The 25,017-nt window shown below is 35.6% G+C and overlaps 1 protein-coding gene across 4 annotated transcripts in view; it reads right to left on the reverse strand.

The window, feature by feature from the left end:
- The window catches only part of ATP8A1 (ATPase phospholipid transporting 8A1), a 117,503-nt gene that overhangs the window by 60,097 nt on the left and 32,389 nt on the right, over positions 1–25,017 (reverse strand). For 3 of the 4 annotated variants that reach the window (XM_055728231.1, XM_055728162.1, XM_055728352.1), the window contains 12 exons: positions 24,500–24,611; positions 23,456–23,621; positions 20,303–20,430; positions 18,502–18,579; positions 17,597–17,685; positions 15,581–15,625; positions 12,924–12,996; positions 10,802–10,907; positions 9,492–9,574; positions 9,254–9,303; positions 4,259–4,328; positions 3,103–3,187 (listed from right to left, as the gene is read on the reverse strand). In XM_055728231.1, coding sequence (XP_055584206.1) covers positions 3,103–3,187; positions 4,259–4,328; positions 9,254–9,303; positions 9,492–9,574; positions 10,802–10,907; positions 12,924–12,996; positions 15,581–15,625; positions 17,597–17,685; positions 18,502–18,579; positions 20,303–20,430; positions 23,456–23,621; positions 24,500–24,611 — 1,085 coding nt within the window. The remainder of the gene's footprint in view (positions 1–3,102; positions 3,188–4,258; positions 4,329–9,253; positions 9,304–9,491; positions 9,575–10,801; positions 10,908–12,923; positions 12,997–15,580; positions 15,626–17,596; positions 17,686–18,501; positions 18,580–20,302; positions 20,431–23,455; positions 23,622–24,499; positions 24,612–25,017) is intronic. The other variant, XM_055728298.1, reaches the window with a different exon arrangement.

The raw sequence follows: 25,017 nt of genomic DNA on the forward strand, positions 1-25,017 counted from the left end.
AATTCTCAGTTGAAGTTAAAAATCTAGCTTCTAGAAGCAGACTTTGAATCCACTCATATTTTATTTCCCCATCTCAGAGGTTCTTCCAGCTTTCCAAGTTCTTAAAATAACATCTTTGTCTACAGGCAACATTTGGAGATTTTACTTAACAGTCTTTGAGCTGGTTATACTTAACAGCTTTTTTCCTTCAGCAGAAATCTGAATTAAGCACTACAGTGAGAATTTGAGACTGTTAAGATTACAAGAAACATCTATTTTTTGACAACACACATTTACATTCAATTTAAGTAGCTAGGTGTGAATGTTGTAACAGTTAATTTTCACACATTATCAGATTCTTAAGATTTCTAGAGCATGAAACTGGCATAACTCCTTATATACTGAGAAAAGCCTTACTCTAGTCATATGATGTTTTATGAAGCCATAATTTGCAGACAGGTAGATTTAGGAAGGGGGATAGACAGGACTAATGTAGTTAGTGCCTTTGGTCGTTTGGCCACTCTGCTCTAGGAGACAAACACCACCATAACCAGTGATGGGTAAACACAATCATTTTTTTTTCACAGGTTTCTATGGTGTACAGCTCAGCACCAGCAGAAATTTTGTAATGTTCAAGAGGCTTGGCGTGAAATAATACAAACATGTCTTAGATTATGACAGTAATTTAGTATCTTCAGGATGAAAATCATGTGTAATCCTAATATCTTAACAACTAAATAGCATCAGGAATGCAGTGTCTCACCATCTAGACCTAGAGAATAAACTTAAGGCTGACAAATCAACTTTTTTTTTCCTCTGCGTAGTAAGGATATGCTGGCAAGGTCCAAAAATGAGTATGAGGTGAAGGAGAGGAAAGGATTTTATGACTTGACTTAACAGTGATACTGTTTCCACAATTCCTTCAACATATTTTATGCAGATGACAAAACGAAGAAAAGAAATCTGTGTGTACAGGATATCAGCAAACAGGTTTTCCAAGGCATTTGTTTTTAATTTTTAAAACAGAAACTAATTATTTTTTCTACTTTTAATTTAAAAAAATATTCTTTTCATTGTGATTTAAAAGAACCTTCCAAATGAAAAGTGGAAAACAAAGTATCATTAAGTCTGGTTCTTAACAGACTGGAACAACACCACAGGAAAATTACACACTTTTTCTATTTATCCAAGCAGGCATTAACACTCAAGCTTAATAAATGCTTAAATATAAATACCAGCCATGCTAACCACTTCATTTTTGAACAACACACCAAGAGCATGCAGCAAATGCCAAGGACATACTGTACTGCCACATGAAAGGATACTCATGAGAAACTTTGCAACATCATTGGCTGCAAAAATAAATACCTATTTCTTTAATCGATTCCAGAGAGAGAGACGCACTTACTTATTTTTTTTTAATGATTGAATGTTATGCTTTTGAAAGGTTAGCAATTCATTCTTCTGAACACTAAAGCTTTTCATCTGTTGAGAAGAAGGGTACAAGAAGTACTTGAACACCTTCTTAACACTAATACCTATGTACAGTGGTTTTAAAGATGGGTGGAATTTTTCACTTTTTACATTGATTCATTTGGTCCAACCTGACTGCTAAGGAAAAAATGTTGCCAGTTATTCCACTGATTTAACAAGAACAGTAATCAAGAACTGGACTGAAATTTTCATATTGCTTCACACAGGGTAGCAGATACTGATCTATTTTTACCCTTTCTGTAACCAATTATATAGCCTTATGATCCAACTAACTTCACATCTAAGTAACTTTTCCTCGGCTGATCCTTGTTAGGCTTTATATAACCCCCAACTGGCCCAACAGCTCATACAACCAGATTCACGAGCTCAGAGGGTGTATCTCAGGCTTCAGGTTGTACCATCAGTCAAATTTGTTTGGTTTTAGTTCTGCTTTCAACTTTATTGTATCGTTTATTATAACTTTGATACTCTCTTTAAGCCTAACCAAATCTTCCTGAAGAGATCCTGATATGGAAATCTAACACAAGAAACAGTTCTGTAGCTTGCTTCTGCTGTCACTGACAGAATCAACAGACTGAAGGTGCCAACTATGACACTAATCAAAATGCTAAATTCAATTATAAACCAAAAGAGAAAAATTAGAGAAGTCGTAAGTATTAACAGACAGAAAAAGGACCTTTCCTTATACAAGATGATTTGGCCAGACATCAGTTACCAAAAGGTAAGGATTGTATTTTAGAAGGAAAATATTTTAATAAAGTTTGCTTTCCAGTGTAAGCTTATTTCTTAAGACACATTAAAAAATAATTTTAATGTTCTAGTAACAGTGTATTAAAAAAACCTGCATTTCAGTTTCCCACACTACTATAATTCTCCTTCCAACTACTCTCTCCCAACTCATCGATAAATTAAACCACTGTGATACTTCACAGTACAATTCTATAATCTTTTACTAAGATACCAGAAAGAGGGCAAGGCATGGAAGATCTAGGAACTGTCTAGAAGAACATACATGAAAGCAGATGCCTCCTGCTCACACTTGTACTGTGGAATCCACTATTACTAATAGCTAACTGGCTGTTTGTATCAATCATCTTAATTTCAGAGTCTTTCAAATTTTACTTGCTGTTCTTAATTCATGAACCCTCATGGAGGGGTTCCCCATCATTAGCAACTGCTTTGTAGAAGTGATAAAACAACAGAGATGCCAAAACAACATCATATGAAAAGCTAGTGCTGGCAGTTCCCCTTATTGTGACTGGTGACAGAAATAATATAGCATAAAGCTACCTTAAAAGTACCACACTAATAATTTCCAAGCTTCTTCACTACGGCTACTTCTTCCTGTGTGCCATCCCTACAGCATTCATTGTGCGTAGACATAAAAGTGACCATGAGAAATGAAATCTTCACAGAAACAAACAATGTGCAATGTGTTTGCTCTCTGGAAAAATTCATTTTGTTTAAAAGACTCCATTGTGTAGATGGTCTTTTTTAGGAGGAATTGCTAAAATGTAATTCTCAGATTTAACGTGAATAAAACATTACAGCAACATAAAACTGCAAAGCTGAAAAGTGGAGCAGTAATTGATTTTTGTATTTAGTTTTATATTGAATATCATCACCCACCTTCTGTAGCAAACTGCTCTAGATGTTTTAAGGTGATTTCTTTATATTTTGAACTTTCAGCAAGACGGTCATAAATTACAGTATCCTACAAAACAAATAAAAAGAACTCAGAGCAGTTTAATAGAAAAATGAGTTTTTCAGTGTAGACAACACAAATCATGTAGGAAGACTGAAGAAAAGTATGTAGCACATTAGTTAATTTCAGCATAAAAAAGGTGACTAGAAGTGATTTTACTTCAGAGAAAGGAAAAAAGGACATTCCAAATCCTCAGATTCTCTAAATTTACAAATTCTGCTACAATGCAGTTTTTCTCTTCTACATGTTTTGCTGTTATCTCCCTTCATTTTGAAAAGCACTGCATCCCCCTTTGGCTTGCAACATGATTTTTTTTTATCTCCTAAAATGCCGGTTTTCTCTTTAATACTGAGCCCACAAGGTAAAATTAGTGTTGCAAAACTGCCATTCTCAGCTTTTTGTAGGCAGCTTGATAAACAGAATATTAACAACAGCTTCTTCTCTCCACTAGAAAAGATATAGAATTGACATTTATATTCCATCAACTTCATTATTTTTTGGGTTTTTTTTAAACCATTCGGGAAAGGGATTTGCATCTCCCTCCCCCTCAAACTTGACTTAACATACAGAACAAAAACTAATGAGCAACTCTGCCACTCCAGGTACATTATGATTAAGATACCTTCCCATAGATCCTGTGTTCAGGAAAATTTACTTCTGGCATAATGTCAATGGTAGGTCAAAATTTCCATCTAGTCACTTATGACAGATTACTATTTCTACCACGTGATTCATACTTAGCTACTCCAGCAAGTAACTAATAGATTAAGCCATACATTCAACCATTTTCTTGGAGTACAGAAGAAAGCAATGAATAAGAAGCATAAAGGTATTAGTCCAGTACAAAGAACAGGATGAACAGATCTGTTATACCCCCATGGACAGTTAGTAAAAAAAGACATTAACTAGTGCATCACATCAAACAGCTTACACAGTAAAATGATGTACACTGAAAAAGTCATCAGCATTCCTTCTCTCACATTTTTAACGTTTTGACTGCAGTTATAAGCCACCTTTTACTTTTGTATTTGTGTTGGTAGCACATGTTCTTTGATACAGTGAAAACAGAATAACACTCACAGCTCCTTTGCAGTAGAGTCTTAACTTTCCCGATGGTGTGCGAACTATCACTGACATTCTCTTCCTAGTGCTGAAAAAAAAATAAATACCCTATTAAGGTGGTTTGTAAGTATAAATATTTACCAGCATTTTACCTAAGAATATCAATATACATCTTTATATAAGACAAAGGAAAAGAAGTTAGGACTATCTATTCTGAATTATGTTCTCAGCTGACTGGGATGGAAAAACAGTTTTACTGTCTAATTATTAGAGTGAGTGCTGTTTTTCTGTGCATACTTCTGTAGGCCTTCTTCCTGTAAAAATGAATTTGAGAATCTTTACCTTCCTCTGAATACTGTTTACTCATCACAAAAAAGCATCTTAAAGCACAAAGCACTTGTGACCAATATCATAAAGAGGCAGTGCATCACGGACCGTTTCAGCTTTTTCCTCCTTCCCAGCTAGTCTCTCTCATACGCTGTACTATGCTGCAGTCCTATTGCTGTCATCCCAGAGGTGCATTCACCACCCGAAGTTTGACGTACGCTAAGAATTGGAAAGGGGCTCGTCTCATTTTAACTACTCTCTGGTTCTCAGTTATTGATGCAATACAGTATTTTTTCCTTTTTGTCCTCATGACCGAGGTAGGAATTGGAGGAAATCATGGAGAAGACTGTCACTCTCTGCTTTCTGTCTTGCCTTTGAGGTCCTCCAACAAGCATGCTTTAAATTCTACATCACACCCAGTCAAAACATGTATACATACCATAATTCTTTAAAACTTCAACTTTTTAAATAAATCTGCAGAAACTATTCAGGGAACAAAACACGTTTCTCATGCAACAGTTCACAGTAAAATACACAGAAGAGAAGGGAGTGAACAAAACTTTCACAGTTTTGTTTCCTGTTGGAACTGGATCCCATCAAATAGCATTATTGTACAAATATTGTACAAAAAAAGTCTAGAAAACAGAGAAAACAACCTGACAAAGTAGGAATTGGCAACTGCTATTGGCTGTTCTAGCTAAGGAACAGGAAAACAGTCTGGAAAAATCAAAACTGGTCTGACAGAAAAGAAAACACCATCATCTACTGGCTGTCCCAGATGAAACCTGGAAATCAGCAGCATCTATTGACTGCTCCAGGTGGTGGTGTCTCTGCCATATGAAAATCGCTTGCTTTTACCCTAAATGGAGCTTCTCTCTGAGAGCCACCCCTGCATGAATTTTTCTCTGAGACCTAGACAAGTTATTTGACCATCACCGAGAACTCTTGGCTGACTACTGACTCTCACTCTTCAAAATCAGACTTTGTCTATCATTGACTTTGAGGCCCCACTCCTGGGAGCAGTTTGGTGAACACCGTACCAATACTATTTTGAGTAACACAAAAATATATATGTATGTGTATGTGTGTGTATTTCTGTGTGCATGCACACGTAGTTAACATTGTAAGTGTATTTCTTCACTAGTAGTATTTTAGTAGCAACTTGTAATATATGGAAATACATAGTTGCTGCTACTATTAAAACATAAATGTACTTACCTTATTCACGAGAATACTTGCTTTATTAATAGTAATTTGTACTAATCTCTAATAATTTAGAAAATAAAGCCTCCATCTCCTTGTGTGCTATGGAATCCTGCAAACCCACCGTTGTGATCTACTATACACCTGTGGGCCAGGAAACCCTTCGGGCAGTGACAAGGAGGCAGAATAGCTCGTAATTCCCATGGGGTTGCCATGGCGTTACAGATGGACAGAAGCATCTTAGGAGGACAGAAAGAATTCCACCAGTCACAAGATTTGCTGCTTCCAGAAATAGTTCTTGATGGGCTCTCTGTTACTTTAAAATCTGTCTCAGGTTTAAGACAAAAATTTCTTCCAAGTGTAAGCACACAACCACAGAAAACAAACACTACTACAGAGGTTTTGGTACCTCCTCTGTCAGCTACTCATGGTTCTACATTTAGAAGTATCAGTTTTCAGTCACAAAACAGGATCAGTATATTCTGGACCTCTTTGAATAATAGAGATAAGGTCTCAAATGCTGTAGAAGGGGGACTTATGTCTGCCCAATACAACAGCCAACACAATGTGGATTATTCATAAAACTCATCAGACAGCGGACTAGTCAAGATACTGCTGTATTTCAGGTAAATACACTGGCATTCTATATCAAAAATATTTAGGTTTTAGACAAGAAACTTTACTCTGTAACTATCACAGAGGCAGAATCTGCTAGAATGTGGAAGTATGCCCCAGGGATACGGATGAAAACTGGTCACTAAATCAATAGATGGTACATACTCCAGATACTCACCTATTATTACTACATCTATACTCAACACTTGCCAGTGAAATTAATTCTGGTGCTAATATTCAATTCATTCCTCTAAGAAGTAAGCAGATACAAGTCAAAACCTCATTCAGTAGCACTGCTAGAAACGACACGTTGATGCAAAGACTGAGGTGCACTGATTTGTGCACTGAGAGTGGATATCACTTATGCTTACTGAAACAAGGAATCACACGCCCAAAATCATGCTCATCTAAGCAAGTGGCCCAGATGAAAAGACAGTGCAGGTAGTCAGCACAGGGATGACAGTAAGCATAAGACACTTTGCATCTGGATTCTTAACTGACATAGTGCCTTACTTTCCTTGTGCTGCAGAGATACCCTAGGAGCTGGTTTTGGCTCCCAAGAGACAGCTGCAGTTTTTCTATTTGTTACACTTTCAGGTGAGTGAACACAAGAACAGGAACACCACCACCTAATTCTTTCCCTGACAGTATGGGGAGCCCTGAACAGCAGAGGGTCTGAACTTCCTTGAGCTTAAGGATACCACAGCAGTCGTGGCATCTGAGCTGAGTATCTACTGGAGGCAACCTAAACTCAGCACAAGTTATTAAGACACTATTTGCTCCACAGAGAATAACACTACCTTTTAGGAGTAACTATCAGCTGGCTAAGGATTATCAGTTGCTTTCAGTATGCTCACCTGCCAGTTAAGACTGAGAGCTACTTCCTTGCTATGAACAAAGTATAATTAGCATATTGTGTAAGTGTGCTACTTCTCTTCTCACAGCCACAGCTATAATAACTGTAAGAAGAGAATACCATAAAAGACAACTCTACCAAGCATCCTTACAACTTTCACTTCTGTAACATACTTCTCCGAAAGACTACCCTTTCAAATTTTGACACTGTTGCACTCTACTTGTAGAGAGTCTTTTTTGGCTTGTACTGGATGCGTGGCAAGGAATTAGTTTGTATTTTTTCTGAGAAAAAATTGGAACACCTGGAAATAGTTTAATCACCACATATTACTGCCCTGAAGGTACATGCTCCTACGCCTACCTATGGTGTTATGTTTTGGAGCCAAAATTTCTCTTGCTGTGGAACAAGGGTGACCTCTAGTGCTTCCAACAAATCAGTTCCAAGCAAAGCTGAATATTACAGAGTAAGAACAAATTCAGCTATAAAACTGGAACTTAATAACGTTGTTAGGCAAACTGGTATCCACCAAAAACCTTAATCCTCCAAAGGATAAGATTTAAAAACAAGTCTCCTTACTCCATAAAGTATCACTGTTTAAAGTACAATTTTAGACTGTCAGAAGTTTAAAAAGATCTATGAAATCAAGACAAAGATCAAAACCAGAAACAAAGAAGGAATGCTTCACTGCTACTCCAGGAATGCAGTATAAACTTTCACAGATGTCAAACTAAACCCAATGCGCTTTGTGCTGCATACTTGCTAACTTTTCAGAACAGAAAGTGAAAGTGGTGCCTACAGAAAAATGAAACCATGGCATAAATCTGAAAAATTTCAGGTATGTCCTCTAAAATATATAAAAACATTAATTGCAAGCAGTCATTAAAAGACATTAAAAGCTACACCTATTCCTTTCTGCTCCATTTGGTTTTTTTTAGTGTGATGATCTTACTTTATGTTTCATAGTATTAACGCTATTCTTATAACTATAGGCAACTACTTTCATCATTTCACCCAGCCTATACATTTTCAGCCCATCTCTCCAGTACTGTCTTGGATTTTTATTTTTTTTGATCTTTTTGCTTCTTTACCTAAGTTAAAGGGAAACATAATAGGACAGGAAGAAAAACAATGATAAATTTCTGCAGGTCTAATTACAAGTAATCATTCTAAAAGGGAAAGAAAGGAAGAGGGGAAGAAAGAAAAAAGCTTCCCCTACATACAAATCCCTTCCCCATTTTGTGCTAAAGCAAGCATCGGGCCTACATGAACACTTAGAACACAGACAGCATACATGGATACAATTTAAGCAGATACACATAACAAGTGAAACTGCATCCAGATTTCTTATGGGAACCTTTGCAACTTCAATAGCTTTGACAGAAAATCTTTACTGAAAGCTAAGCATGTTATAAACTCAGTTTCCAAGAAATCTAACTGGCCAGCACTCTAGTGATGCTACTCAGAAGAGAATGGGCTTCAGTCTAGTGTATTTAAACAAGTCATAATTCTGCAAGTGTATTTAAGGTCAAATGCAAAATTTCATTCTATCAGTCAAGGCAAACACAAGTTATGTATAACACTTATTTGAATCTCTCCCCCTGCACCCAAAGAATGAAGTTTTTATAGTAAAATCACATGGTGCCAGGGCTTTCAGAAATACATTTCAAAGTTCAAGTACATTCCCATACTGTCTTTTCACATTATTTTTTTAAGTTTTGAGATCAAGGTTTTTTTTCTATCTTTGTGCAAAAGCAAAAGTGAAAAATGTTAGCCAAGAAGGAGACAACAGGAAAAAACACATGCCTCAACGTGTTTTCCAATAAAACCAGAAGTGTGATCTTAATCATGTACATTGCTTTCCCTCTAGTACGATCACGTATCACAGAGATAAAAGCTACACAACCTGCATATTTTGCCTGTATAAATATAAAAAACGCAAACATTTTTATCCGCAAGAAAAATTAACAAAGTATTTTCACAAAAAGACATTAAGTGAACAACATGCTGTTTACCTTGTAAATTCCAGGACATTTAGGAGTTCATATCTTTCTTCCTGTCCCAACTGAACAATTGAAAAAAAAAAAAAAAAAAAAAAAAAAAAGAAGTGGGAATTAATGCAAAAAAAAACTCAAAAGGCCCAAACCCAACCGAACATCTCCATAGATATGTACCATGATGCAGTTATTCAGAAATAATCGAATACAGCAGGAGTAAATACAGCAAATTATAATGTTACTCCAATGTACTTACAGACTCTATGATTACTGAGTCAGGTGTCCTTCCAGTGAACACAAAACGAAGATGCCTGGCTGCTCTGACCAATGCTCCTTCATCTGCAGCAAGTCAAGTATTTATTTTACAGACATACCAGAAAACTGTTAGTTTACCCCAACTTAATGGACATAGTCCAAGCTTTTCTACTTCTGACTTCCTTCTTCCTTTATAGACTTTAAGATTAGATGTGGTGCTGGAAAGAACTGTTTCTCCTGTTAAAACTGATGAAATTAGTTTACAGTTCAGAGAAAGTCCTCAAAAGGAACATGTCTCAGCTCAGTAACAAGAACATCTCTTCAAAGCACCTAGGCAAGCACCTTCCTCAGTGAGGTGCTAGACAAGGTACATTTCTTTTTGTCTAAGTTCTGTTTTAGAAGAGAAGAATGGTTAAGTCATTCCTGTAAATAATAGATGACTTCAATGCCTACATTCAGGAAACATTTCAAGCAGCAACCCAGTCTCCCACAGCCATCAGTTCTCTCCAAATGAAATGGCTCAGGATGTCAGAACAGAATTTGTTTGCAATGCCCAATAAAACATTGTCACGGCCTGGCTAGCTTTAATTATTATCCTACCTCTGCCCTTGTCTTCTAGTTCTTGAAGGACAGAATTCAGAGAGAGACACCTAGGAGCTGGGGCAGACAGGGAAGACAAAGGCTGGAGACTCTGCACTTTGTGTCATTCTCCCATCCTAACCTGTTATAATACATTAGCTCAGCAGAGCTAAGCAAATTGTAATCATTTTGCCTTGCTTCATAATTTCCTGAATTTAAAAATTGTCTATGAACCACAGTAGGCTTGAACCAGACCTTCCGCACTATAATCTTTGCTCACTCTCTAGTACAGTTTATCAGAACTTTTATCCTATTAAAAGCATTTCTTTTTCATTTTTGATTACAAACACAGTTTCTGTTCTAAAGCAATACCATGGTTACCAAGTACAGAATAGGTTCACAAACAAGGACATCAGTTTGACTCTTGGTTTGATTTCTATTTGCATTTGAACAGTTCCTTCAGACTTCCACAGCAATGTAACTAACACCTTAGGAGTGTTGTATGGTTAATCACTCCTTTGCCCTTACATAATCCACAGGACATTCATATGTATTTTCTAAAGCAAATTAGAGAAGTCTAAATCCTTTTTTTGACAAAACTGATTTTAGCTGACACCAATTCTTTTTTTGAGTGATATGTTTTCTTGTTTAATTTTGAAAGATACTTCAAAAAACAATAAACTTTGAATAAAGTTTGTTTGTTGTATGTTCATGCAGTTACTCGAGTCTCACCTGGAGATGCTGCTTGATATATAATTTTATCACCTTCTCTTTCTGGAACTGCTGTATGACACACTGCCATCATTGTCAAGAACTCACATATTATAGGTGCAGTTGGCTAAAAAAAAATACGTCAGAGTGTGATTAATCCTTTAAGCAACAGCTAACTGAAATGTAATAATAGATACAGACAAAGAACAGTCAAGAAGCATTTAATGAAACATTTTTCTTCTGTTCTTTAAAAACTATCACAACTGAACAAAACAGATATTATCTGTACACTAATTTCAGATGCAGAATAACTTTTAGCTGCTATACTTCGGTACCAGCTATATAGATAGAATTTAGTGGCATTTGCTATCATAACAATTCACAGGCAGGTAATCAGAAACACAGAATAATTCAAATAAGCATTTTATAGAGAAGGTAAGTCTGAATGCTGTAAGGTAAGACTCCATTGAAGTCTCTATGTTGAAGTCTCATTGTTGTCATTTTTACTAAAAATACTCCCTTTTACATTACTTTTGTTTAATACTGTATTTGACAACACTGAAGAACCTTTAGAAGTATGAACTCGATCTTAAAAATCTTTTCCAACCTAAACGATTCTATGATTCTATGATGTAGCAACTGAACCCAAAAATCACATGGAAAATGATGCAAAGTCAGGCAGACAGCTTTTAAAGGGACGACATTTACATGAATGTCTCAGGCAACCCTGTTGACAAAGCTGAAACAATTTTAGATGATTTAACCAAAACAGAGGAAGAGTGTATATAAGCAAAATAGTTGACTGTTTTTGACAAATACAGCTAAAAGCCTTATTCGTACAGCTGAAAATGAACTGACTCATGAATGGTTGCTCAAAAGAAACCCCAGCATGCCCCCTAAATAAGCTCAAAGCAGCTGCTACTTCAGCTGAGTTTTTTTTTTTTTTTACAATTACTCTACAAAATACAACAGTCTTTGAAAATTTTAACTCCACAGTGCAGAAACACTAATGGGAGCAGGTACCTGTCCTCTTCCACTGAGGGACAGCAGATCCTCTTAGTCGTATTCAGAAGGTTGAACTACAGATTCTTTTCCAAAGTATTTCTGAATTCACTTAACATACAGTGGTGAAACCTCTCTTTGAATACGTGCCTGAATTTTTAACTTGAAGATGTATGCAAATGCACTTTTGTATCTTGTATGCTCATATTATATATACTTAATACTACGTATCTACCAGAAAATTTTCAAGATTCAATGATTTGCACGCCAAGGATTCTCTAGAGAACAGCAGTAACAGGATGATGCCTCTTCCAAGCAGTATATGTTACTGAAAATAAAAATGGCCTGTGCAGGTAAGTTTAAGAGCCCCCTCTGCTTTAGATATGCTTGAGAGTTGCACTTGTGTGCCTAGCATTTAAGCTTGCCCCATCTGTAGGAACAAAATGCTTCACTGTCTGCCAGTTACCCTGAAATTATTCTCCCAGGGAGACAACATTTAAGGAAAGAACAAACAGTTACACTATTTAAGACAGGTATTCTTGGTTGTGACTAGGCAAAAACATCTCTTGTACAAATGACAAACAAAAAGTGGTAATGATGGTATTGTTTCTTAGTCAAATCAGAAACTAAGCCATTAACTGTCTGTGGTATTGTCTTTCTGGGGCAAATACCAGCCTCTAGAATGCCTGTTTCATTTCATCATCTGAGCTGATGATCTAACCTCATAGAAGTATGTACACAAAAACAATGTATATGGTTAACTCCTGACTCCTGTCGAAGCCTAGGCACAGAAATACCAAGTTATGTCAGGATAGTAAGTTAACTGTACTGATCCCGAAAGCTTTGATGAATGTCATGACATCATATGAACAGCAGGACTAATGTTAAATCACCCACAGAATGAAGAACGCATTTTATACTCATAACATCTGAATCATCCCATCAAAAAAAAAAAAAAAAAAAGTGGGGGGAGGCTGGATCCAATTAACATGTATCAGCAACAAACAATTATAATTCAGAAGGGCATGCTGATTTTGTGTAAATATGTAATTCATTTTCCTTCAGAGGACATCATCTTTTGGCTTACTGAAATCAATGGTTTGATTTCACAAACAATGGTAATTGTTTCTATGTAACTTACATGATTGCTTTGAAGATTCTCCAGTAATGATGAGTCACTAAATGTTTTATCTTCTCCATTTTGTAAGCCCTGCCTAGAAATAATTAAGTAGGAAAAGAGATCACCATTAGCATATTCTTAACAATTCATATACAAATCATCCACACTACTGTGCTAAGGTGAAACACAAATTTTGGTTTGTAGCTGTTACAATAAAGGCTGCAATCATACTGTGAGAAAAGTAGTGAAAAGGTACTTGTTTCATATGTCCAAATTTTATCTTATTTTAAGAAATCTTGATTTATGTAAATACACTTAAAACCAGGGAAGTTTTTCTGCTGACTTCAGATAATGCAGGATGAAGTAAAAATAAATCTACAATGTAAGACTGGCTTCTTGTCTTCTGATCTCTATCTAGAATGAGATTATACAAGGGATCAGAAAAAGATATGACTGAAGAGATCGTATTTCATTGACAAATCCGCAGTTTTGGAATAGGTATGCAAATGCTTGCAGAAAAGGAAGTCTGGTATCTAAAAGAGGTAAGCAAACTGTGTTCAGACATCAGTGAAGTCTGCACGAGAGCGTTTGTTTTCTATTATGATGAAAAAGGAACCTAGATAAAGAAGACACAGCAACACTGGTGAAGTAGTGACTGCAGACATGCAAGGTGGAGATGGTTCTGGAGAAATAGTCATACACTAAGATCTCTCAAATTGCACAAATCTTCTGGCTGAAGCTGAGAGCTCAAAAATATAGATACTTCTAGGAAGACTTGTTACTCCAGCTGACTGTTGAGTACTAAGACAATCTTAGCTTTTGAGTTGAGTACTAAGACAACACTGAGGTTTAATCTCAGTGAAACAAAACACTGCTGAAAAGTGAACCCAGTTGGAGGAAAGTATTTTTTCATTTACTTTGGATCTTGCTTTGAATGACATCATCTTACAAGAGAGTGAACACATTTGGAGATTTAAGTTAGAGCTATATACACGCAGTCTAAAGATTCTCTATGAAAGCCAAGTGACCTGTTTTAGACCTGCACTACCATGGGGGAATATAAAATGGCAGTACCTCCTCTATACAGCCACTCAAGGACTAGTTTTTCTAAAAACTTATTATTAAAGTAAGAAATTAAAAGCATCCTCATTCACCAAGACTTTTTTTTTTAAATGGAAAGCACAGAGATCATGAAGCATCAAATGTTCATAACTTCAGATACATTAAACTTGTTGAGAGTTTAAGGTTTACGTTTTGTTTGCTTAAAGCTTTCTGACAAAGACTTCAAGATATTTTCCAGATTCTCGGTGCTAGAAAAAGGAAAAATATTTGCAGGTGTATGTTGTCAAACTGGAAGGCAATTCTTTCCAATGCAAAAAAAGAAGAAGAAGAAAAAAAGATTTAACAGATTTAGAATTCAGTCATTTTAGGACAAGAAATGTTACTGTCATAAACAGATTCTATTAATGACAGCAGATTTACACACAAAAAAATTTCTTAAGTATCTTATTTCATAAGTATTTACAAGATGTTCATCACTTATAAAAGGGAAGTACAGTTTGGGGTTTTTTTTAAACTACTATTCAGGCATCAGTTTATCCATTTCAGACGTGCTTATAAAGATTTTGATGTGTATTAGTCAAAACCAGTCTTATTTCATAAATGTCTTATAAGCATGGTTAATTTCATGTTAAGCATTGCATTATTTTAATAAAACCACTCACACAGTTAAGCACACTTGTATGTCTCTGTAAGAAGCACCTTGCTGCTACATCATATTCATGCCAGGTAAGATTTTGGGGTGTGCATGTGTGCCACTTTTTGTGTGTATGTGGGTAGGATTTGTCAGGTTTTTTTTTTTAATCTAAAGAATTGTTGATTCTTTTTAGCAAAGCAAGCTTTTTCCTTCAAACTTTTAAAACATAAGATGACAACATATTGCAGTTGTGTGACATATCTTGCCGTGACTTTCAACAAATATGATAGTAATAATTCAAAGACTGTAAATGACATCTTTTCCCTGATCTATCTGAGCTTACTTTGAATGGTATTGCAACTATTTAGTTTAAAAAGTATGATGATGAAGGCATCATGAAGACAGCAGCAGAAAGGAAGCCAGGATTTAAGTCTCCTGAGGTCCCTGTTAAGAGATTAATAGTGACCCCAAGTGCATTTGGGTGCTTTAATCTCATTTTCAGTTAAGAACTAGGTAGTGCTAATATTCTAAAACTATCTGTAGGAAGTAAAATATTTACAATAACTTATTACATATTTTTCAGTCTCGTATATGGACGTTTTTCAAACATGTTAGAGGTTATTACTAACCTAAGTATCAGTAGAAACATGTCATCAAAGTTACTGTAATACCAACTACCTTAGTAAATGACAAAACTTTCTCTCCAATAAGCAGTTCCGAATTGTACCGGATAGTCAGCAGAACAACATTACTACACCTCAGTGATCCTCTTAGCTATTCCATTCCAGAGTATACAACCTATTGCCATTGAATTCTGATGACATAAATTTGCATAAGACTGTCAGCCTGCAGCAATTTGAAGCAAAAATAACTTTTGAGTATAACATCTCACACATAGCTCTGTTTCTAAAGATCTTGCTCACTGGTTTTAAGCTTGGATCTTCAACAAAACACCACATACTAAATGATTTTTAGGGCTTACCAATCATCTGAAGGAACACTATAATCCTCAGGCTCAGGGCAATGGCTGCACAAGAAGTAAGGGAAGAACAGAAACAGGGAGAGGAAAAAAGAATCACAAAGGCTAAAAAATCTGATCATGTATAAAAAAAGAAGTTAGATAATGAAACTAAATTATTAAAAAAAGTTTTAAAGTTATTTCAACAGAGTATTTTGCTAGTGCTAGATAACAAGAAAAATACTGTAATGTTTATCTTGAAGCTTCATAAACTAGAAATGCTTTTTTTTTTTTCAATTGAAAGCCTGTCTATTTACTAACTTATACCAGCAGACATAAAGGCATTTGCCCTCTTCACAAATCTTACTTTATATTTCAGTATATATACATTGTTGGTTTCTCATTAAACAAAATTTGGTTTTTAAATTATCTGAAGCCATACTAATGCAGCTTGTCTGGCTGAGTTCACGAAATGCTGATGAACAAAGCTAGCCGTAGCACATGAAGGACTCTGCCCTATGATGACAGATGTTTAAATATACCACAATTTATAACACTTAGAAAGAAGAGGCATGGGAGAGATGGAACAGTCAGTTTTACTGTTTTCTTTGTTCCCAACTTCTTATTTGCACCAATACAGAAAGACAGAGTGACTCTGCTGTCTGAGTAGCTATGACAGATGCTGTAATGGCTGTTCGCTGTTAAAAAGGAGCTCTGCTTTCTAAACCGTGATGCTAATCAGAAAACAGGCCTATGTCTTTTCAAAATGGGTGGATGGGAGCTGGAAAGTATAACATGAAAAACCTGGTCATTTCTAAAAAATACATTCACACCAAGGTTTCATACAGGAGAAATTTTAGAATTTGTCCTATACCAACTTCAGATGAAGATACATAATAAATCTAGTATCAAATACTGCTTTTAAGTGCCATTAGCATTGATGTAATTTTTTGTCTTAAAAAACTGCTATACAAAGATCCTTAAGTCACAAAATTAGCTGATGTGGTTGAAATTGAGCCCAATATAGATATACACACACACACGTATATACATATCCGAAATACCCAGGTTAGAACTGTAATTTATTACACATATTAATTAAAAAAAAATCAGGATGGTTAATGCATTAAGGATTGTAGTTTTTTCAAAACAGAAAGCCCAGATTAGACTCCTGAAAATTAGGGTTTTCAAAGGGATCCAAATGATAAAGCCACAAAAGCCAAATCATCACCGTTAGCACAAGCCCAACACTTAAATTTCACGACGCCTGCCTGCTCTCTATGCAGTTCTAGAGGTGTCTAATTATCTGCTACTGAATGCTCCGAGATCAGCCCAGGCCCAGCATCTAACATACCGGTACACCACACACAATTACAATGTAGGTGCTTCTGCTCTATTTATTGCTCTAATGATTTTATTTTTTTTTCTTAAGTAAACCATCTTGGAAGTTTGAGGCTTTTATGAGCTGTGCTGAAGGAGCTGGCTGCAACCGCTGACAAAGAAATAGTAAAATGCTTTGTTTGCATTTATTTGGAGAGAGTTCTTAATATAAATTGGTATTTGGAGTTATACCACTAACTATTCATAAAAGGCACTTGTATGGTGGCTACAGTATTGTAGTTCATGCTACAGCACTGTAATTCAAATTTTTGTTCATCCTGCATATTGTTTAGTTGAAGATCATGTACCTACACAAAATATGGAGCATGGACAACAGCACGAGTTTTTGCAAGTATGAAGGAAGACTTCTTTTCCAATAACAACATTAAACAGACTGAACAATAGCAAAACCATGTGCACTGAAGTTGTGTTACAGCAGTAAGCCTTTGGTATCTAAACGTTATTTTTATTCCTCTTTGCAAATAAGGGATGTCATGACTGAAGTGATGATACCTTTTGTAAGTAACATTTTATAGTCACAAAGATACTGACTCCTAGTTGTAGATATTGCCAGGTCTAAGTTTATTTTAACTGTAGTATTAATGCATGGGTACATATGGAGAGGCAGAGGAAAAGAAAGGCACACAGATAAATACCTACCCATAAGCAACTCCTGCTACAGTACACTTCTTAAATTGCATGACGTTGCATGTCAGGGTACCCGTTTTGTCAGAAAATATGTATTTGACCTAAATGAATGATAAAATTAATTAATTATATGTTAACGTTCAGCAGTTATTTACATATCTAGCATAATTCACTACTATCAACCCACCAAGTATTTTCACCAGTTCTGCAAATGTCATAGTTTATAGAAAAAAAAACCCAAATCTGTACATAAAACATGGCAGATGCACAGTACTCATTTCCAAATGCATCCATCAACTCCGATGTCAGGAAGCTTAAGCCTGCTTCAGCACATGGTGATATACTTAACTTTCCCTCGCTCTACGTATTGCTGAAATGCAAGAAAATAGCGAACACCAATGGCCTTCCTAGTAAAATACTCAATTTTTGACAGAAAGCAAAATGGTAAAAGAAATATATGCATTTCTAAACGTATCTTTTTGACACAGAAATATCTTCTTAAAGCCAAAACAGTAGTAAGAACCCAACAGTTCAGGAATGCCAAGTTGCAGGAATAGAAGAAATATATTCCTGAAGATGCCCACTACCACAGTGTATAAACAGAGACTAAATTTTTGTACTACAGACAGCCTTAATGCTCAGAATTCCTCTGATTTTGTAACTTTAATGATACACTTCAAACTTCTGTGTTTACCACACACACGTTGATACATAAAGTAGTGTTTGTTCACTTAATACTGGTTTCAAAAATTTAACTCCCATACATTGCAAAGTGTTTTTACAAATATCCAGCAAGATGAATAGAAATATGCAAAGACTAAGGCAAGAATATAAGTTATTTGAAATAAATCCTCACATTATTTTAATAATTTAATTGGAAAACCACATGAAGCTAGAACCAGTAATTTTTTTTCTACCTGCCCAAGTTCTTCATTGAGATTGGAAGTACGAGCCATCGCAGCAGTGTCCGTAGGTTCATAGTGCATGTCTATGTCCTACACATAAAGAAAAATTATATATTTTCAAATTGGTCTTTCATAACTTACTAAAAAAAAAATTCTAGTACATAAATACAAAAGGTAAGTGTAGAAGAGAAGACCAAACATGAATACACACTATTTACTTATGATTATTTCAACATGGGAAGTCAGACACTGTCAGATCACTTTCAAGAGTCCCCAGAAGAAACTAGACAGACTCTTCAAAACAAAAAATCTATATGATACTCTGAGATGTTACTCTGATTATTTCCAGTGATCTGTATTATTGAAAAACTGTTGTACCCATGCATCTAAAATAGATTTAGGAACAAGCAGAAATACTACATTGTTACACTTAAGAGAGAAGTCAGTCTTATCTGTTTATATCGTATGCCCAAACAGTCATTTCTAAATATTAAGATAAAGATACCTTGAGATAAAAACATGAAGATAAATTTAAAAGTACACAAATGTAGGGTCCATTATAAGTGTTAGGGTTATTTCATGGTTTGGTGGTTGTTTTTTTCTTTACTTGTTAAAAAGATTAAAATCAGAGTTTACTTTTAAATACAGTAAAAGTTTACAACATTGTGAAGCGTGGCAATGTAGTGCTACAGATTACAGATGACCAATTTCTCTATACCAATGACATGCACATAGAGAGATAATGTTGAAGATAAATGTCCAGAGTCCCAGATTAAGATAAATTAAAGACAACTAATCCCTCATGACATGAAATGGAGCATGAGATAGGACAGAAGTTAAAAACGTCTTTTGGATTTGTTGTATAAATAATTGCCAATATACGTATTCAAAATGGGCAAGCTTTTGTTGAGTATTTATTTTACAATATAGAACATAAAGGAAGGATTTCATCACATTCTCTTATTTGTCAACAATTTGTTCTATAGCACAAAAGAAATGAAGACATCAAAACCAGCTGACTGCTCACAAAAAGATTTAACTTTTAAGATAAATGCATACATTTACTTTACCTGCTACTCCACATACACTTTTATCTCTATCTGCATGACATCATTATTTCACACACACACACAAACTTATTTCACACATTTGATCAAGGAATCAGATTAAAGAGTTCAGAATGCTATGAATAACTTGCATTTGGAAAAATTGAAGGCATGCTATTAAAAGCACTTACATGGCTTTAAGGAAATACCTCCCTGCCCACCCCCCCTACCTCACCCCCCAAAGACAGTAAACCCTTCTTTTCCCCCATTAGTTCATTAAGAAAAAAACCTGAAAGGGTGCCAAAATGATCTTTATATGTTCTGTAAGAGATAACTGACATTAGGTTTATACAAAAAAAAATAATCATTAAGCTATGATGGTGGCAAAAATCAGCAAAATACCAAAAAACCCCAAACACGAGCTATGCTTAGAAAAAAGAAATGAAACTGGAAAAAAACTCCACTGGACTGCAAAACAATTTCTTCTGATTATTCTGGATGAAGCCGATACCTGGGTACCAACAATAAGAAAGTACAAAACACATAAAAACGTATTGCAAAAGCATTTGGTGCATGTATAAAAGCACTACTTAAAACAATTTATTACTACCGTCTCAGATTCCAGTAACAATAAATAAAAAGCATACTTAAGAATTTATATTAAGAAAAAGCCTGAAGAAATTGTACACATAGACAAGCAATCAAACACTTCACTTGTAAAACACTTGATTTTAGAAGTCATCACATATTGTAAGAAAAATATTTACCCAATTTATGAAATATGCTTGGATAAATTTAACGACTTCAAGTGTAACCAACAAACTGATTGGAATAAGGTTATTGAATAGGATGATAAAAGTCAAGAAATTCAATCCAAAGTTGCTTGCTCCACCATCTGCCAAAAAAAAAAAAAAAAGTCAAAAAAGATTTAAGACCATAATTAAAAGAATGTATATAGTGTATTCAGAGTATTGCATTAACTGCTGATTTTTAAAATGTTCTGTGTCTAAGAAGAAATTTGAGAATTAATTATGGTATCACTTGCCTACAAATATGACCTTCATAAGAGTTAGGGATCTCTGTTATAAAGTGGAACTCAAAATTCAGAATTCTTTGCCATCTTCTCCAATTTCTGAAAAGCAAACTTAACCAGCCATTCCTTCTTTTGCCACATTTTAAGATCATAATCTGGGAATATCTATATATAGCAATCAGATTCTAAACTTCATATTTTAGAGTTTTACATTTTTAAAGGGGAAAATTTATAGCAGAATGCATTTTTTCTCCATCCACCCTCATACCTTCCGATTCCCTACCTCAAGCCAGCAAAATACTAAAAAAAAGGTAAATTCATACCATATGAGGAGAGAAAATTAGAGAGTTTCATGAAAGTTTTAAAAGAATTGGAAATGCGAATATTAACAAATGTAACAAGTAGTTCTATGCTACTTTTCCCTTTTAAAGTTTTAGATAACTCTAGTAGTAGCACCTCAGAGAGGATGCAAATGGGACATCGCAACCTGCTCTTCAGTATGGCAAAAGGGTAAAAGACGTAGCCTGTCTCTCTGTATTCAAAGATCTCTCCAAGAACAACAGCCTCAGGCAGGTTTCCACTGCCTATGAAATGTGGATCTGGTGGTTACTCCAAGAACCAAGAAAGCAGGTTTTTGATTCATTAATACCAATCTCAGCATCAAATGAAGTACAAGTCTAAAAGACCAGAGAGCTAACATTCACCATGACATTGTTATTCTCAATAATGACTACCAAGATTAAATTAAGCTTGATACCTATTGCTACCTGTAAATAAAATAATACTCAAGATATTTATTATTAACATTACTACTTTTTTTGTCACCCACAGGCAACAGACTGTTCTAACTAAATACTGACAGCATTCAGAAAGATGGGACACTGCTGGAAACCTGTTTCACCACCACATAAAAATTAAATAACTAAAAGGAAAGTGGAATAAATTGCTTCTTACATATTAAAAGTACCTGGTACAAGAACAGCTATGAGCTGAATGCAGCCTTAAAGAGCATACCATGCAAAACCTAACACAGTTTTATTTAGTCATGGGGCATGTATCAGAAAATGAACTGACAAGGATAATCACTTGAGGAACACATAAAATATCAATGACCGCTATTTTATGTTTCTTTTTTTTTCCAGGAATAAAACCAAAAGCACCTGTCCTGGTTTCAACTGGGATAGAATTAGTTTTTTTCTCAGTAGCTGTTAGCTGTGTTTTGGATTTAGTATGAGAATAATGACGACACACTGATGTTTTAGTTGTTGCTGAGTAGTGCTTACTCTAAGTCGAGGACTCTTCAGTTTCCTATGTTCTGCCAGTGAGCAGGTGCACAAGAAGCTGGGAGGGAGCAGAGCCAGGACAGCTGACCTGAGCTAGCCAAAGGGGTATTCCATACCATAAAATGTCACACTCCGCATATAAATTGGGCAGGGTTGCGATGCATGTGGCGGTTGGCCATGGGCTGCCAACTGCTGCTTGGGGACTGGCTGGGCATCGGTCAGTGGGTGCTGAGCAGCTGCACTGTGCATCACTTTTCATTTTTTTCTCTTTTTTGGGTTTTATTCTTTCTCTCTCCTTTTCACTACAATTATTTTATATTATTACAATTATAATATTGTTCTTACGTCAACCCATGGGTTTTACCTTTTCCCCTGATTCTCCTCTCCATCGCACCATGGGACAGGGGAGTGAGTGAGCAGCTGTGTGGTTCTTAGTTGCCAGATGGTGTTAAACCACAACAGCATCTGAACTGCTGCACTACTGTGGTAACCACTATATTCTGAAAACCTTTATATTTCCCAGAAGAAAAAAATGCACTGAAAAGAAGAATCAGACAAAGCACATCTAGTGCTATCCTTTTATACAACTGGAAACAGTCAATATTCCACTAACAATTTCACTTTTTTTCCACTTCACGACGGCAATACAAAAGTTAAATTTCTTCCTCAGCATCGAAAAGAAAAGAAGCAGGGTTCTCAATAAACAAAAGTTCATCATGAATGCAGACAACTGTTTAGTTCAACAGATACTTCAGGAGAGTGCATTCAAATCAGAACTGTAAGATTTTTCTTTTAAAACTGACCAAACCACTCCATAACCGCTATGATGACCACATTCAGTGGCTTTGTATTCAAGACTGCTGTTTCAGGAGCAGAAAGCCTAGTTCTATTTCTACTGTCTATGTAAAGAAGGCTCTAGGCCCACCAGAAGAAATTCTGAAAACATGAATAATTGACCACAAAGTATATTTACGAAACTTCCTTTAAATCTAGTTCCCTCATGGAGGGTCAAATTATGTCTGTATGTTGCATGCTGCCGTGAAGGCCCACACAACATCACACTGCCTTGCATCCACACTGTGAGTACAGTTGCCCAGTACGGTATGTTAGATGAGATCTTTTGTGGCTCTTTTATCTTCTCCAGGAGCAGTCTGCTAAGATTTGATGTTGGCACTTGATAGTTAGTTAGATCCCTGTAGAGCAAAAATGACCCACAGCATCATTTCCTGGGATGAAGGGCTTTAAAAATTCAAAAAAGTCACTGCAGCTTTAAATATAATCCATTGGTAATAGCGGAGAACAGCTTTAGCCTGATGTCTAGGAAGCTGACTGTTTATGCCAGCGGAACGCTGATACAGACCTTGCTGAGCTGCAGAGATGTAGCGGCTGAAAGACATAGAGGCAAACAACAAACTTCCTGAATTTAGCAAGAGCTCAGATGTCACAGTAAAGTAAATTTCATACTTGCTGTGATATACCTAGCCTAATGACTTTAGTCAACAACGAATAAAGACTGAAAAAACCACAGTGTGTAAAGGATGGCAATCATCCTTTCCAAATATGAAAGACAACTGAACACTAAAATATATTTTTTTACATCTTACAATTTAGATCAAGATACCAGTCTCTTCCAGTATGCCTTCGATTCCATATAGCTGAACCAATTGAGCAGATCAAAGACATGGCAATAAGGATGCAGAACAGAATCAAAATCTGAATGTTTGTAATTCGTTCCACATTAGACATTTTAAGGGGTGGACTTGTTGAATTCTGCAAAAGACAAAAAACAAAAGTGCCTTTTAAATATTAGAAGGGGTACATACAGTTCTTGCTTTTCAAATTACATGTTACTGCCTCCTTTTCTAAATACTCTCCCAAATACATCATCATCATAAATAGCATAACTTTCACTCCAAAGAAAAAAAAAAAAGCAGCTCACAAATCCATGAATTTGAGCTTTAGATTTGTGTCACAAGCCATTTGAACAATCACACAGAACACTCCTAACAGCAACAGCTACGGTAAACATTAAAAATGAATGTGCATACACCTTACCAGTGCTACAGAAGACAACTGCTAATACAAACTTTTTCAAATAACTGTTTTACAAATCAGAAAAGCATGAGACATGCATGATCAATCTAAAAGCATTCTTTTTTCTTAACAAATGCATCTCAGTTTTGATTTCAAACAGTGCTAGCAGAAGTAACTTCACACTTGAGAATGGTTCTCTTCCCTCCTCATTCGGCAAATAAAGTTTCACATTGTCTTCTGACAAGAATGCTTACCTTTGTACTTGAAAGCAAGCTCCACAACAGGACAGTTTTAGGAGCAGTCAAAAATAAAAAACAGATGAACAGGCAAACTATAATGATCCAACTTGCTAATAAAATAGTTTTCAAAGCACAAGTTACAAAAATCACCAAATATGCTTACTAGTGGAAAAACTACTTTGTGGCTAAGTGACTAATAATAACAAGAAATTGCTTTATTTTTATTTGGTTTCCTTCATAAGAAAGATGCTCTATTACTGACATTTTAACTACTGTACTGAATCTAGCCATATTTCCTGAAAGGATCTTCTGTGCTGTTGGACGGCATAATAAGGTAACAAAACAGATAACTAAGAGAAAATCCAAGTGACAAACCTGCATAAGTTTTGTGTCATGTCCCGTATAGACAACTATCCCATGAACCCACTGAGTATTTCTCAACTGAGCTCCTCGTAGCAGAATCTGATCAGATCCCAATGGAACAGTACTAGAAGGAAGAAGTTTTATATTTTAGCACTGAAGCAATCAGTATCAATGAATAAATGTAACCAGCAGCTGTTAAAACTAATTTCTTGAAATCTAGACAATTATTGTAAATATGCTAGGAACCTAATTTTTGGAGTTAACTTTTTGGGAGTGTTGACAGAGAGAAACCTTAACAGTTAAAAGCAAGTCCAAAAATTTAAGTTGGCAAAAATATTAACTTACCACTCGATTTTAACTATGGACTACTAATTTTGATATGGCACTACTAATCAAGCATACCGCAACCAAAAAAGGCTAATTTTCCTGCGATCTATGATTACACAGCTTTTTCCTAAGTGTACTCTTACAAAATTGATTTTCCAAAGCAGTTTTCAAATGAAATAATTTTCTGCTCTCAACTTAATCCA

Source organism: Falco cherrug, chromosome 1 (assembly GCF_023634085.1).
Source record: "Falco cherrug isolate bFalChe1 chromosome 1, bFalChe1.pri, whole genome shotgun sequence".
Lineage (NCBI taxonomy): Eukaryota > Metazoa > Chordata > Aves > Falconiformes > Falconidae > Falco > Falco cherrug.